Source organism: Lynx canadensis, chromosome B1, assembly GCF_007474595.2.
Source record: "Lynx canadensis isolate LIC74 chromosome B1, mLynCan4.pri.v2, whole genome shotgun sequence".
NCBI lineage: Eukaryota > Metazoa > Chordata > Mammalia > Carnivora > Felidae > Lynx > Lynx canadensis.
In genome coordinates, this window is record NC_044306.2 from 105,108,676 (window position 1) to 105,124,001 (window position 15,326).

General features: G+C 34.6%; 1 protein-coding gene across 2 annotated transcripts; it reads left to right on the top strand.

The window, feature by feature from the left end:
• The first annotated feature begins 262 nt into the window (after positions 1–262).
• FABP2 (fatty acid binding protein 2) lies at positions 263–8,232 on the top strand. Of its 2 annotated transcripts, none has more exons than XM_032592908.1 (4): positions 263–384; positions 5,625–5,797; positions 7,439–7,546; positions 7,927–8,232. In XM_032592908.1, the coding sequence occupies exons 2-4, from the start codon at positions 5,633–5,635 to the stop codon at positions 7,975–7,977; spliced, it is 324 nt and encodes a 107-aa protein (XP_032448799.1). In that variant the 5' UTR covers positions 263–384; positions 5,625–5,632; the 3' UTR covers positions 7,978–8,232. The 2 variants fall into 2 exon arrangements, with proteins under 2 accessions (XP_032448799.1, XP_030169018.1); XM_030313158.1 differs by lacking the exon at positions 263–384 and adding an exon at positions 4,356–4,422.
• The last annotated feature ends 7,094 nt before the right edge of the window (positions 8,233–15,326 follow it).

Consider the following 15,326-nt stretch of genomic DNA (forward strand, 5'->3'; position numbering starts at 1 on the left):
TCATCAGTAGGAGAAGTCTGTAGGGAACTTGGTCTATAGGTTCTGTATAATCTTTCCTAGGTGGTGTCAGGTAAGTGATACGAATTGAGAAGCTACAGAGTTGGGAAGCTGGAGAAGGAAAAGGACAACGTTAACAATTTGATCTAGTCATTTAAAAAATCCAGTGATTCCAATCTATAGACAAGAGACTCCTAACTGACTTTAAATTAGGATACTAACACTGATAAATGGAAGACTGAAAAATTTAACATGTTCATTCTGTTAGTAGGTTGGCCTGAGTCCAAGTGCTATTTGCTTACCTGATGCTACTCTGCTCCTTCTGGAAAGCTCAAATGTGGCCAGGAGACAAGATCATGTTCCGAAGGCACTGTTAGGTGAACAACAGTAAGAAGCCACTTCTTGCTTTTTCCTGCCTACCTTCCTAACTGGGTCAGACACTTTTAGTTCAGCCATGAGATTACAGAGTAGACAAATGTATTCCTGGAGGGAACTATATGGCATCATGTTATCGTTAACAGGCAAATCCAAGTCATACCCAATCCCAAGTTAGTCACCAGTGAAGTCACTAAATACTTAAACAACTTTAAGGTGACTTTCTAATAAACAGCAGAAAGACAAGGATTTAATTTACAAAAAATTAAAGTGGCTTGAGACCTGGGAAAAATATAAAAGTTTATTAATACTGTTGGAATTTCTTTCTCAGAGAATGAGGAGAGAAAGATTTACTGAGTACTTGATGTCTACCAGTTGCTCAGGTGTATGTTTTATATAATTTGTTCACATAACCCCATGTATTAGGTATTATTATTATCTTCATTTTATAAATGAAGAAACTGAGGCTTAAACAGATTATGTAATTTCACCAAGGTCCTATATAGTAATGGGTGTTCTAGGCAGTATTTTTTTAGATATGAAATTTATTGTCAAATTGGTTTCCATGCAACACCCAGTGCTCATCCCAACAGATGCCCTCCTCAATACCCATCACCCACCCTCCCCTCCCTCCCACCCCCCATCAACTCTCAGATTGTTCTCAGTTTTTAAGAGTCTTTTATGGTTTGCCTCGATCCCTTTTTTTTCCTTCCCCTCCCCCATGGTCTTCTGTTAACTTTCTCAGGATCCACACAAGAGTGAAAACATATGGTATCTGTCTTTCTCTGTATGACTTATTTCACTTAGCGTAACACTCCCCAGTTCCATCCATGTTGCTACAAAAGGCCAGATTTCATTCTTTCTCTATGCCACGTAGTATTCCCATTGTGTATATAAACCACAATTTCTTTATCCATTCATCAGCTGATGGACATTTAGGCTCTTTCCACAATTTGGCTATTGTTGAGAGTGCTGCTATAAACATTGGGGTACAAGTGCCCCTATGCATCAGTACTCCTGTGTCCCTTGGGTAAATTCCTAGCAGTGCTACTGCTGGGTCATAGGGCAGATCTATTTTTGATTTTTTGAGGAACCTCCACACTGTTTTCCAGAGCAGCTGCACCAGTTTGCATTCCCACCAACAGTGCAAGAGGGTTCCCATTTCTCCATATCCTCTTCAGCATCTATAGTCTCCTGATTTGTTCATTTTAGCCATTGTGACTGGTGTGAGATGGTATGTGAGTGTGGTTTTGATTTGTATTTCCCTGATGAGGAGTGACGTTGAGCATCTTTTCATGTGCCTGTTGGCCATCTGGATGTCTTCTTTAGAGAAGTGTCTATTCATGTTTTCTGCCCATTTCTTCACTGGATTATTTGTTTTTCGGGTGTGGAGTTTGGTGAATTCTTTATAGATTTTGGATACTAGTCCTTTGTCCAATATGTCATTTGCAAATAGCTTTTCCCATTACATTGGTTGCCTTTTAGTTTTGTTGATTGTTTCCTTTGCAGTGCAGAAGCTTTTTATCTTCATGAGGTCCCAATAGTTCATTTTTGCTTTTAATTCCCTTGCCTTTGGAGATATGTCAAGTAAGAAATTGCTGAGGCTGGGTCAGAGAGGTGTTTTCCTGCTTTCTACTCTAGGGTTTTGATGGTTTCCTATCGCACATTCAGGTCCTTTATCCATTTTGAGTTTATTTTTGTGAATGGTGTAAGAAAGTGGTCTAGTTTCATTCTTCTGCATGTTGCTGCCCAGTTCTCTCAGCACCATTTGTTAAAGAGACTGTCTTTTTCCATTGGATATTCTTTCCTGCTTTGTCAAAGATTAGTTAACCGTACTTTTGTGGGTCTAATTCTGGACTCTCTATTCTATTTCATTGGTCTATATGTCTGTTTTTGTGTTAATACCATGCTGTCTTGATGATTACAGGTTTGTAATAGAGGCTAAAGTCTGGGATTTGTAGGCAGTATTGAAACCCAAGTCTTTTTGTTTCTAAAATACATCTTCATTTTACTGTACCACATTTCTATTCCAGTGACCAGATACATCTATTTTTCTAACCTAGAAAGATATATTGGATCCATCATTCATAGCCTTCTAAATTCTCAAATGACCATAAGCAGTGAATTACCTGAGAGACTAGTCCTTGGCTTTAGAACTTTTCTACTGTTCTCAATTTGAAAGTATCTCAAATGATGAGGTTTTCAGTATCTTTGACAAAAGGGAGAAAAACAAAGTTGAGGTAATCAACTTTTTTCCATAAAGCTAGTTACAAATGTAAAAAGACTTCTATTATTCTAAAACTACAATCTCTCTCCCCCAGCACCCCTCTTCTTCTCCCTGTCTCTATGTTCTGGTGTCTTTTTCTCTTTTAATGAAACAATGGAGCTACTAGAAGGTAGTTTGCTTTTTAACATGCTTACTTGATCAAATAATAAGTGGGCAAGTCCACTGAAAGAGTGTGTCCAATGAATATAATCAAAATTACAAACTTAATTCTGTTCCCCAATTTCCTGTTCAAATGTGTTAGTTATGTCCTTCCTCTAACTGCGAATGAAATTTTGGACATGCTCTGTAGCTTCTCTATTGACCTTTAGTTAATAAAATGTTCTCAGATCACATTCACTCACAGTAATAGTCTCTTTTTAGTAAGTGATAAGTTCAGGCTAGTTAATAATCAAAACTCTGATCTTCATAGTAAGTTAATGTGTTTCCTCTACCAGCCCAGTCCTGCTCCAGACTGAAAGCCTACAGTGGGGGAAGGGAGAGATATGGTGACCTCCTTGTCTTTTTTCCTTTTTAGCTGACCTCCATGGCCTCGCCCTACATACATACTGAGTTTTAGCTTCTGATTGCACCAGGATTGGGGATGAGGGGGAATAAAACAAAGATATGGTTTTAATTAATGGCATAGCTAACATCTGGCTTTTGTTTTCTCAGCCCATGGCAGATGTTTGAAACTGATTCTTTCTCTTATAGAAGCTTTCATGTAATCTAGCTACATTTCTACCTCTTAAAATTTTTCTCAGTGGCCTATCACCATTCAAGACCAAAACAAAAACTTAGTGAGTACTTACTCTGTGTCATGCACTGTACCAGGTGCCAGGATATTTACCAACCCAAAAGCACAATGTGAAAGAACATATTAGTAAAATAAATAAATCTTCAGTCTCAATATCATATTAAGTTTAACTTTTTATTTAAATTTGGTCATAAAGTCTTACTTTACAAGTTAATTGCTATTGTAAAAAAGGGATAGGTCATTAATAGTCTCATTTCTCAGATGTTATTTGATATATGTTCTGAATTGTGTTACCTCCAATGTAGTGTGCACTTTGAACTTATAAGCAGAAAATCTATTTTCAAAGGGTATGCATTCGAGTTCTTGAAATAAATGTGCTCCCAAGTTTGTAGTTTAAGACAGAGTAGGCATTGTTTATCATATTTTACAGTTGACTCCTAAATAACATGGGGGTCAGGAGCACCAACCAGCCCCATGCAGTCAGAAATCCTTGTGTAACTTTTGATTCCTCAAAAACTTAGCCATTAATAGTATACTGTTGACTGGAAGTTTTACTGATAACATAAACAGTCGATCACATATTTTGTATGTCACATGTATTATATATTGTATTCTTACACAATTCTTATTTCTCTAGTAAGCTAAAGAAAATACTTTAAAAATACATTTAAAATACTGTGCTGTATTTATCAAAAAAAATCCATATATAAGTGGCTCTGTATAGTTCAAACTCATGTTGTTCAAGGGTCAACTGTAATTCAGTTGAATTTCAGGAGAGGAACCAAGAAATTTATAGAAAGATAAACTATGATGGGTTGGCATTAGTGTAGTTAGGTGACCTTTTAAACTTTAAACTTCCACATCACAGTATGAAGTTGGTTCTGAGATAAGAAATAGAATAAATTGTCCCCTAAGGACAGACCTGAATCTCTGACTGCCTAGAGGCTCACACAACCGGAGATCATGGCTTTTGATGGTACTTGGAAGATAGACCGGAATGAGAACTATGACAAGTTCATGGAAAAAATGGGTAAGGACTTAATTCTTCAGTGGCTTATTTTATTCCTCACAGATACTTTCCTTTCTAATTCTGTCTAAACCTCAGGGTTTAGGGAATGGCTCCTGTTCTGGTGGTAAGGATCCAGAATGTATGATGGTTCAGAGTAGGGAAAATAATATTTTCACTTCTTATATTAGGAAGACTACACTGTCTCACTAGTAGAAGCAAAGATTCTTTGAGTTCTCTGAAACAAAAAATATCCAGGTAGGTTTCATTCACTCTTTAATGATTGTGCTTATACCATTGAAAACTGACTTTTTTTTTTTTTTTTTTTTTTTTTGCTTAGAGAGTAAAAAAGGGCAGTGTGTAATGAAAAGCTCAAAACTTTGAAACACTGAATTCTAGAGGATGGAAAAACAAAGATAGTAAAGCAATGGGAAAAAAAAGTTCTATCAAAATTCACAATTCTAAATAACTTAGACTTAATTCTCATTCCTCTGACATGTAAAATTGCGGGAATAATCTCATGATTCCATGTGGTTTCTGTGTGAGTTTTAGCTAACTTTAATATCTATTCCAATACTCTGGAAGTCCATACATTGTACAAGATGTGCAAACAAACTTGTGTCATTCCTCAAAAAATAAAACCTGCATCAATTATGTCCTATAGTTCCAGAATTCCATGTTGAAATTTATGGAATTTGCACATTCTTACACTAATGAATTTGACTGCAATATTTGCCAGTTTTCTCATTTTTGTGACAGTCAGAAATGCCACAAAAAGCAAGGAGAATTATGAAGTTCAAAATTTGAAAGCTATTATGGAACGTGAAAAAACGTTTTAAAAACACTGTTTTTGCAGAATTAAAGTTCCTTATAAATATATGAATATATTTAATCCTTCATTTGACATTTCTGGAATTTAGTTTACTTAACACTGAAACAAAAAGTTTGATAACTGTATTAAAATTATTCAGTTCTAAGATCCTACAATTCTAGTTTTCATTTAATTTTTCTTAAGTTTTGGAAAAATAGCTTGAATCACTACTCTTGATCTAAGCTTGAACTTTTTCGGCAAGAGGCATTTTGAATGTTCTTGTGCAAAGACAATGCTATCAGGCTTTCTTCCCCACCCTCAAAACGTACATAAACAAATAAGTAAAACAGGACTTGTTAAAATAAACACTTTCTAGGGCATTTTGACTTTTTCTCCAACATCTTTTGCTTTGCAGGTGTTAATATGGTGAAAAGGAAGCTTGCAGCTCATGACAATCTGAAACTGACAATCACACAAGAAGGAAATAAATTCACGGTCAAAGAATCCAGCAATTTTCGTAACATTGATATTGTTTTTGAGCTTGGTGTCACTTTTAATTACAGCCTAGCAGATGGAACTGAACTCAGTGTAAGAAACTTTTTATAAGCAATGCATTCTTGATTTTTTTACACAATACTAAAATAATCTGTTTTCTGTCATTGGATGTGGTCTAATTAAGTCTCCTTCATTTATTGAAGCAGCCAATAGTTTATCCACATTGTATCTTGCACAAATTGGCAGAATATTTAACTATAATGTTTTTATTTTCATACACATCTGTAAATAGTCTGGATTGAACAATAAGAATTAGAAAAACATCCTTCAGGTGATTAAGTATAGACCTATTATTCATAAAATGATAGCTCAGTGTTTTCAACTTATTATATAACTGGTAGCAATAAAAACTTTCATATTTCTCTAACTTAAACATAATAGTAATTTAATAAATATACCAAAATAGTAAAATAAGTGAATAAATTAGTTAATGGATAAGTGACAAAATGGGAAAGTCTAATGCTACATTGTAGGTCATTGGGAATATACCTTTTATTTAAAATTTTTTTTAACGTTTATTTATTTTTGAGACAGAGAGAGACAGAGCATGAACGGGGGAGGGTCGGAGAGAGGGAGACACAGAATCTGAAACAGGCTCCGGGCTCCGAGCTGTCAGCACAGGGGCCCGATGCGGGGCTCGAACTCATGGACCGTGAGATCGTGACCTGAGCCGAAGTCGGCGCTCAACCGACTGAGCCACCCAGGCGCCCCGGGAATATACCTTTTAATGTTTAAGATAAAAAATTTTAGAAAGTCATACTTTCAATTGATTTTTTAAAAACATTTTTGTCCTCAGGATTTTGTAATTAAATTATATGTTGGTAATGACAAACTGTGAAATATCTTATCACTTATGGTCATTTTTATTTATTATTTATTTTTTAAAGGTTTTATTATCAAACAATCTCTACACCCATCTTGGGGCTGGAACCCACAACCCAAGATCAAGAGTTGGATGCGCCACTGACTGAGCCAGCCAGGCACCCCTATGACCATTTTAAAATTATTACAATTATAAAATTAAAACAAACACAGGGTTGTTAGGTTCTCCATGAAACTAACTTGAACTATGACTAAATTTAGGACACTCTTTGTAACATGAAACATTGAGAAAAATGCTGTTCATCTACCTTAAAGTTTAGCATTTGGAAACAACTGAGTGAGACAAGCATAATGGTTATCAACACATACTCTAGAGCCCCAAAACCTAGGCTGAATCCTGGCTCTGTGACTTTAGGTGAAGTACTATGCTTCAGTTTTCTCAACCATAAAATGGAGATAATAATATCTACTTCACAACGTTATTGTAAAGATTGAAAAAGTAGATCTATAAATTGAGAACAGAGGGCACCTGGGTGTCTCAGTAGGGTAAGCATCCAACTCTTAGGCTCAGGTCATGATCTCACTGTTTATGAGTTTGAGCCCCGTGCAGGGCTCTGTGTTGACAGCACACGGCCTGTTTGGGATTCTTTGCCTCTCTCTCTCTCTCTCCCAAAAATAAATAAACATTTAAAAATAAACAATAAACTCCCAAAAAACCCCACCTCAGAACAGTGTTTGACATACTTAAGACCCTAAAAAATATTATCATTATTATTATTTGTTGTGGTTACTATTATTATTTTACATATTATTATTATTATTATTATTATTATTATTATTTTACATATGTAGGGTGCTTGGAGCCTAGAGGGAAATAAACTTGTTGGAAAATTCAAACGGGTAGACAATGGATGTGAACTGAATGCTATCCGAGAAATTGTAGGTGGTGAACTGATCCAGGTGAGTTGTAAAAATATTACAGCTATTTCTTAAAGACAAAAATAATTACATAACAATAATTTTATTTTGTGATTCCTGAGTTATAGCTTCAACAAATAAACTAATACTTTTCTCATAAATCTTATTTTAAAGAGATACGTTATTTTCTGATGCCTATTTATTGAGGAGAGCTTATATATATGCCAAATATATCAGTGCCTATTGATAACCAAAAAATGTGTTTTGAAGTGGGCATATCCTGTCTCTGTATAAAATGTTGCTATCAAGACTAAGAAAAAAAATATTATAATCATTTCAAAGCTATAATAATACTAATACTTTTCTTAATTTAGCCTTAAATCTTAATGGCAAATTCTTCTATGTTTGTTAACACCTTTCAGACTTACACATATGAAGGAGTAGAAGCCAAGAGGATCTTCAAAAAGGAATGAGCTTCGTTTTTGGAGCACAGCCCAGAACACAAATTGAATAGAAAATCTATATTGTATTAAAACTGTTTTTCTCTCCCTGATTAGTCCTTTTGTAAACATAACCAGCGACTTATATTTCTAGTCTTGCCAAGGCAAAAGAAGTAAAAAAGCTAATTAGGATTTAATTTGTTTTACATTCTCTAAGATGTACATTTATTGCTGTATTCGTGTTGGAAAAGAATTTGTGACGTTTTAAAACAGATGAATAAACTTTGTTCCCACATTGCTTTGTAGGTAGCTTTTCCTTTAAAAAAAAAAAGAAAGAAAAAAGAACAAAAAGGAGGGGCACCTGGGTGGCTTAGTTAGTTAAGTATCCAACTCTAGGTTTCGGCCAGGGTCATGATTTTACGGCTCATGAGTCCAAGCCCCACAGCAAGCCCCGCATCTGGCTCTATGCTGACAGTGTGGAGCCTGCTTGGGATTCTCTCACTCTCACTCTCCCTCTCTCTGTCCCTCCCCTGCTCTCTCTCTCTCTCTGTCTCTCGGTCTCTCTCTCTCAAAATAAATAAAACTTAAAAAAAAATTTTTAAATAAAGATTAAAAAATAATTAAATAAATAAAGTTATGTAACATATGCATTGATAGACTATACTCCCCTCCACCCCCACATTTGGTAAACTGAAAACACAGACTGGATTGGGGTCTTTAAAATCTTACACTGGTTGTGATTTTTCAGCAGAAACTTTGCAGGCCAAAAGGGAGTGGCAGGATATATTTAAAGTGCTGAAAGGGAAAAATGTATAACCAAGAATACTCTACCCTGCAAGGTTATCATTCACAATTCAAGGAGAGATAGAGTTTCCCAGAGAAGCAAAAACTAAAGGAGGTCATCATCACTAAACCAGCTGTACAAGAACTGTTAAAGGATCTTCTTTAAATGGAAAAGAAAAGTCCACAACTAGAAATAAAATATATGAAAGAAAAAATCTCCATTGTAAAGCAAATATATGATCAAGGAAGTGCATTTGCTACTTAAAAGTTAGTATGATGGTTAAAAAACAAAAATAGTAAAAACACCTATAACTACATAAATAGTTTTAAAATACATAAAATAAAAAGATATATAATATGACATAAAAACAAAACATGGGGAGGGGGTTAAAATGTAGTGCTTTCAGATGCATTCAAACTTAAGTGACTATCAGCTTAAAATAGACTGCTATATAAATAGATCAATATAGAAAAACCTCATGGTAACCACAAGCCTAAAATCTACAATAGATACACAAAAAATAAAGAGAAAAGAACCCAAACATAACACTAAAGAAAATCATCAAACCACAGGGGAAAAGACAAAGAACGGAAGAAAAAAAAAAAACAGAAAAACTACAAAAACAACCAGAAAACAATTAACAAAATGGCAATAAGTACATACCTATCAATAATTACTTTAAATATAAATGGACTAAATGCTCCAATAAAAAGACACAGGTTTGCTGAATGGATAAAAATAGAAGACCATCTATATGATGCCTATAAGAGACTCTATTTTTTTTAATGTTTATTTATTTTTGAGAGAGAGAGAGACAGAGAACGAGCGGAGGAGGAACAGAGAGAGAGGGGGACAGAAGATCCAAAGCAGGCTCTGTGCTGATAGTAGATAGCCGAATGCGGGGCTTAAACTGACAAACCCTGAGATCATGACATGAACCGAAGTTGGATGCTTGACTGACTGAGCCACCCAGGTGCCTCAAGAAACGCTCTATCTAAAGACACACACAGGCTGAAAGTGAAGAGATGGAAAAATATTTTACATACGAATGGAAATGAAAAGTAAGTTAGAGTAGCAATACTCATATCAAATAGACTTTAAAACCAAGACTGCCACAAAAGACTAAAAAGGACATTACATAATGACAAAGGGGTCAATCCATGAATCAATTAATTTGTAAATATTAATTCATCCAACATTGGAGCACCTAAATATATAAAGCAAATATTAACAGACATAGAGAAATTGACAGTAATACAATAATAGTAGGGGACTTTAACACCCCACTTACATCAAAAGATAGATGGTCCAGGCCAAAACAAAAAACAAAAAACAAAAAATCAGTAAGGAAACAGTGGCCTAAAACAACACACTAGACTAGATGGACTTTACAGATACATATATATAACATTTTATCTAAAAGCTACAGAATACACATTATTTTCAAGTATACATGGAATATTCTCCATGATCAACCACATGTTAGACCACAAAACAAGTCTCAATAAAATCAAGAAGATAAAAATCATATCAAGCATCTTTTCTGGCCATAACATGAAACTAGAAATCAATTACAAGAAGAAAACTAGAAAAACCACAAACATGTGTAGACTAAACAACATGCCACTAAACAATCAATGGGTCAATAAAGAAATTAAAAAGGAATTAAAAAAATACCTTGAAAATGGAAACACAAGGCTTCAAAGTTCATGGGACACAGCAAAAACAGTTCTAAGAAGGAAGTTCATAATGATACAGGCCTACCTCGAGAAACAAACAAAAAATCCCATATAAACAATCTAACTTTACAACCTAAATAAACTAGAAAAAAAATAAAAATAATAAAGCCCAAAGTTAGTAGGAAGAAGGAAATAATAAAGATCAGAGTGGAAATAAATGAAATAGAGACTAAAAAAAAAAAAAGAAAAGCAATGAAACTAAAAGCTGATTCTTTGAAAAAATAAGTAAAATCAATAAACCTTTTGTTAGTTCCATCAAGAAAAACGACACAGGACCCAAATAAAATCAAATGAAAGAGAAGTTACAACTGACACCATGGAAATCTAAAGGATCCCAAGAGAATACTATGAACAATTATAAATCAAAAAAATGGAAAACCTAGAAGAAATGGATAAATTCCTTGAAACACAGAACCTTCCAAGACCAAATCACAAAGAAATAGAAAACCTGAATGGACTGTTTACAAGTAATGAAATTGAATCAGTATTTTTTTTATTTTTTTTTTTTTAATTTTTTAACGTTTATTTATTTTTGAGACAGAGAGAGACACAGCATGAACGGGGGAGGGGCAGAGAGAGAGGGAGACACAGAATCGGAAGCAAGCTCCAGGCTCTGAGCCATTAGCCCCGAGCCCGACGCGGGGCTCAAACTCGCGGACCGCGAGATCGTGACCTGAGCTGAAGTCGGACGCTTAACCGACTGAGCCACCCAGGCGCCCCTTGAATCAGTAATTTAAAAACTCCCAACAAACAAAAGTCCAGGAGCAAACACTGTTACAGATGAGTTCTATCAAATATTTAAAAAAGAGTTAATACCTCTTCTTCTCAAATTATTCCAAACACCTGAAGAGGAAGGAATGCTTCCAAACTAATTTTACAAGGGTAATATTATTCAATACTGGAACCAGACATCACAAAAGAAGAAAATTACAGGTCCATATTCCTGAATGACATATATGCAAAAATCCTCAACAAAACACTGACAAACTAAATTCAACAATACATTAAAAGGATCATATACCACAATCAACTGGGATTTATTTCAGGGATATAAGAATGGTTCAACTTCTATATATCAATCAACGTGATACATCACATTAACAAAACAAAGCATAAAAATCCTATGATCATCTCAATAGATGCAGAAAGAGCATTTGACAAAATTCAGTACCCATTTATGATAAAAAGTCTTGAAGTGGGTATAGAAGAAATGTATCTCAAAATGACAAAGGCCAAATATGACAAACCCACAGCTAACATTATACTCAAAAGAGAAAAGCTGAAAGCTTTTTCTCTAAGATCAGGAAAAAACAAGGATGCCTACTCTTGCAACTTTCATACAACATAGTACTGAAAATCCTAGCCACTGCAATTAGGCCAGAAAAAGAAACAAAAGGCATCTAAATTTGAAAGAAAAAGGGGCACCTGAGTGGCTCAGTCAGTTAAGCATCTGACTTCGGCTCAGGTCATGATCTTGCAGTTTGTGGGTTTGAGCCCCTCATCAGGCTCTGTGCTGACAGCTCAGAGCCTTGAGCCTGCTTCAGATTCTGTGTCTCCATCTCTCTTTGCTCATCCCCAAGTCATGCTCTGTGTCTCTCTCTCTCTCTCTCTCAAAAATGATAATAAATAAATAAATACATAAATAAATACATAAATAAATGTAAAGAAAGAAGTAAAACTGTCACTCTTTACAGATGACATGATACTATATACAGAAAATCCTAAACACTATTGGAGCTAATAAACCAATTTAGTATACTTGTAGAATACAAAATTAACAGACAGAAATCATTTGCATTTCTATACACTAACAACAAGCTACCAGAAAAGAGAAATAAAGAAAATAATCCCATTTATAACTGCATCAAAAAGAATAAAATACCTAGGGATAAATTTAACCAAATAGGTGAAAGACCTGTACTCTGAAAAGTGTAAGACACTGATGAAAGAAACTGAAGCAGACACAAACAAATGAAAAGACATACAGTGCTCAAAGACTGGAAGAATTAATATTGTTTAAATGTTGGTATTAGCCAAAGAAATCTATAAATTCAAAGCAATCCCCATGAAAAATGCCTTTGCATTTTTCATACAACTAAAACAAAATATCCTAAAATTTGTTTGAAACCACAAAGACTCCAAATAGCCAAAGCAATCTTGAGAAAGGAGAACAAAGCTGGAGGTATCATACTCCCTGATTTCAAATTATACTACAACGCTGTAGTAACCAAAACAATATGGTGCTGCCACAAAAACAGACACATAGATTAATGGAATAGAATAGAGAGCTCAGAAAGAAACCGATGCTTACATCGTCAAGTAATCTGTGACAAAGAAGGCAAGAATACACAACAGGGAAAAGATAGTCTCATCAATAAATGCTGTTGGGAAAACCAGATAGCTACGTGCAAAAGAATGAAACTGGACCACTATCTCACACCATGTTTTCAAGACTTGAATGCAAGACCTGAAGCCATAAAACTCCTAGAAGAAAATATAGGAATAAACCCTTTGACATCAGTCTTAGAAATATATATATATATTTTTGACTAGTCTCCTCAGGCAAAAGTAACAAAAGCTAAAATAAATAAATGGGATTACATCACAGTAAAAAGCAGAGAGAAGAAAACCAACAAAATGAAAAGGCAACCTGTTGAATGGGAGGATATAACCTGCAAATCAGACATCCGATAAGGGGTTAATATTCAAAATATATAGAATTTGCAAAACCTAATATCAAAAAAAAAAAAAACCAAATAACCTGATTTAAAAATGGGAAGAGAACTTAAATAGATATTTTTCCAGGGAAGACTTACAGATGGCCAATAGTCATATGAAAGATGCTCAACATCAGGGAAATGCAAACCAAAACCACAATTTTACTTCACAACTGTCAGATTGGTTATTATTAAAAAGACAAAAAATAAGTGTTAGCAAAGAAAAGGGAACCCTCATACATTGTTGGTGGGAATGTAAATTGGTGCAGCTACTGTAGAAAACAGCCTGGAGGTTCCCCTAAAAAATTAAAAACAGAACTACCATATGATCCAATAATTCTACTTCATGGTATTTATCCAAAGAAAACAAAAACACCAATTTGAAGGGATACATAGACTTCCATGTTCACTGCAGCATTATTTACAATTACCAAGATATGGAAACAACCGAATAACCTGTCTATTAATAGATGAGTAGATAAAGAAAATGTGATGTACACACACACACACACACACACACACACACACTGAAATATTACTTAGCCATAAAAAAGAATGAAATCTTGTCATTTGTGACATGGATGGACCTGGAGGGCAGTGTGCTAAACAAAATAAGTCAGACAGAGGAAGACAAATACTATATGATTTTACACAAATGTACAATTTAAGAAATTAAACAAACATATAAAACAAACAGAAACAGTCATGGATACAGGAAATAAACTGTTGGTTACCAGAATGGGAAGATATTGAGGAGGGGGGCAAAGTAGGTAAAGAGAATTAAGAGGTATAAATTCACGTTATAAAATAAATTTCATAAGAATGTAATGTACAGAAAAGGGAATATAGTCAATACTACTGTAATACTTTGTATGGTGTCAGTAACTAGACTTATTATGGGGATCATTTCATAATGTATAAAAAATATGGCATCACTATGATGTATACCTTAAAATAATAGGATATTACATGCCAATTATGACTCAATGAAAGCAAATCTTTCACTGGTTGTAAATATTTTCTTTAGAAACATCTATTATTATAAAAATAATATACATTCAATTAGAACTCAGAAATAAGAAAAGCAATTGCAAAATAAATATTTCCATAAACCTACAATCCAGAGATTATCACCATTCTGATTTTGATAGATATCCTCCTAGTTCCCTTCTCTTGGTGTAGATATGTATATTTCCTCATTAATATCACTCAGAACAATATGATAGGAAATAAATGAAATACTAAGTCAAAGAACTATATTTTTCTACACTAGTGATTCTCAGATCTGGCTAAGAATCAGAATCACCAGAGAAACTAAAAATTTTTTGCATTCTTTTACAAAATTTCTAAATGTTGATTTATTTATTTTGAGAGAGAGAGAGCCTGAGCAGGGGAGGGGCAGAAAGACAGAGGGAGAGAGAGAGAGAGAATCCCAAGCAGGCTTCATGCTGCCAGCACAGAGCCCAAACTGGGGCTTGAACTCACAAACCATGAGACCATGACCTGAGCCGAAATCAAGAGTTGGATGCTGAACCAGTTGAGCCACCCAGGAACCCCCAAATTTTTTGCATTCTTCATCTCTACTGTTAACCTACTGGATAGAATCTCTGAAAACAGAACCAGAGAGTTTGGAAAGCTCCCAGTAGTTCTGCTGCAGCAGGTCTACTAACCAGTCTTTGAGAACAACTGGGCCATCAGACACCAAAAGTGTCACCTTCAACTGCCACCTCCTCCTCCCTTTTTTTTTTTTTTCATAAACACTGATTCTGACAACTGGCTAGGGCCCAAAAAGTTTTCTTTTCCTCGTATTCTCACATGATGTACTATTTTATACACTTCAAGCAATTATATTTTAAGAAGGTGTGTATTAGGGGGTGGAGAGGGGAATCAACTTTTTCAGCATTTAACTATGGACTTTTGTTTTGACTAATTCTTTTTCACAATGATGAAAATAGCAGCTAACATTTATATAATTCTTACTACGTGTCAGGCACTGTTCTAAATGGTATATACATATGGCAGATACATTATAGTGAGGGAAGAAAACCATTTGAGTACGTGATGAAAAGAAAAGAAATAGATTAGGGTATATGTAATCTTTTACAAAAATAAGAACTTAAATCCACTGTTAATTTTATAACT

Excerpts from the sequence above, each read along its gene's own strand:
- FABP2 (XM_030313158.1), top strand. The coding sequence starts at position 4,356 with ATGGCTTTTGATGGTACTTGGAAGATAGACCGGAATGAGAACTATGAC. Across the intron at positions 4,423-5,624 it reads CAAGTTCATGGAAAAAATGG|GTGTTAATATGGTGAAAAGG; the intron begins GTAAGGACTTAA and ends TTTGCTTTGCAG. Across the intron at positions 7,547-7,926 it reads TAGGTGGTGAACTGATCCAG|ACTTACACATATGAAGGAGT; the intron begins GTGAGTTGTAAA and ends AACACCTTTCAG.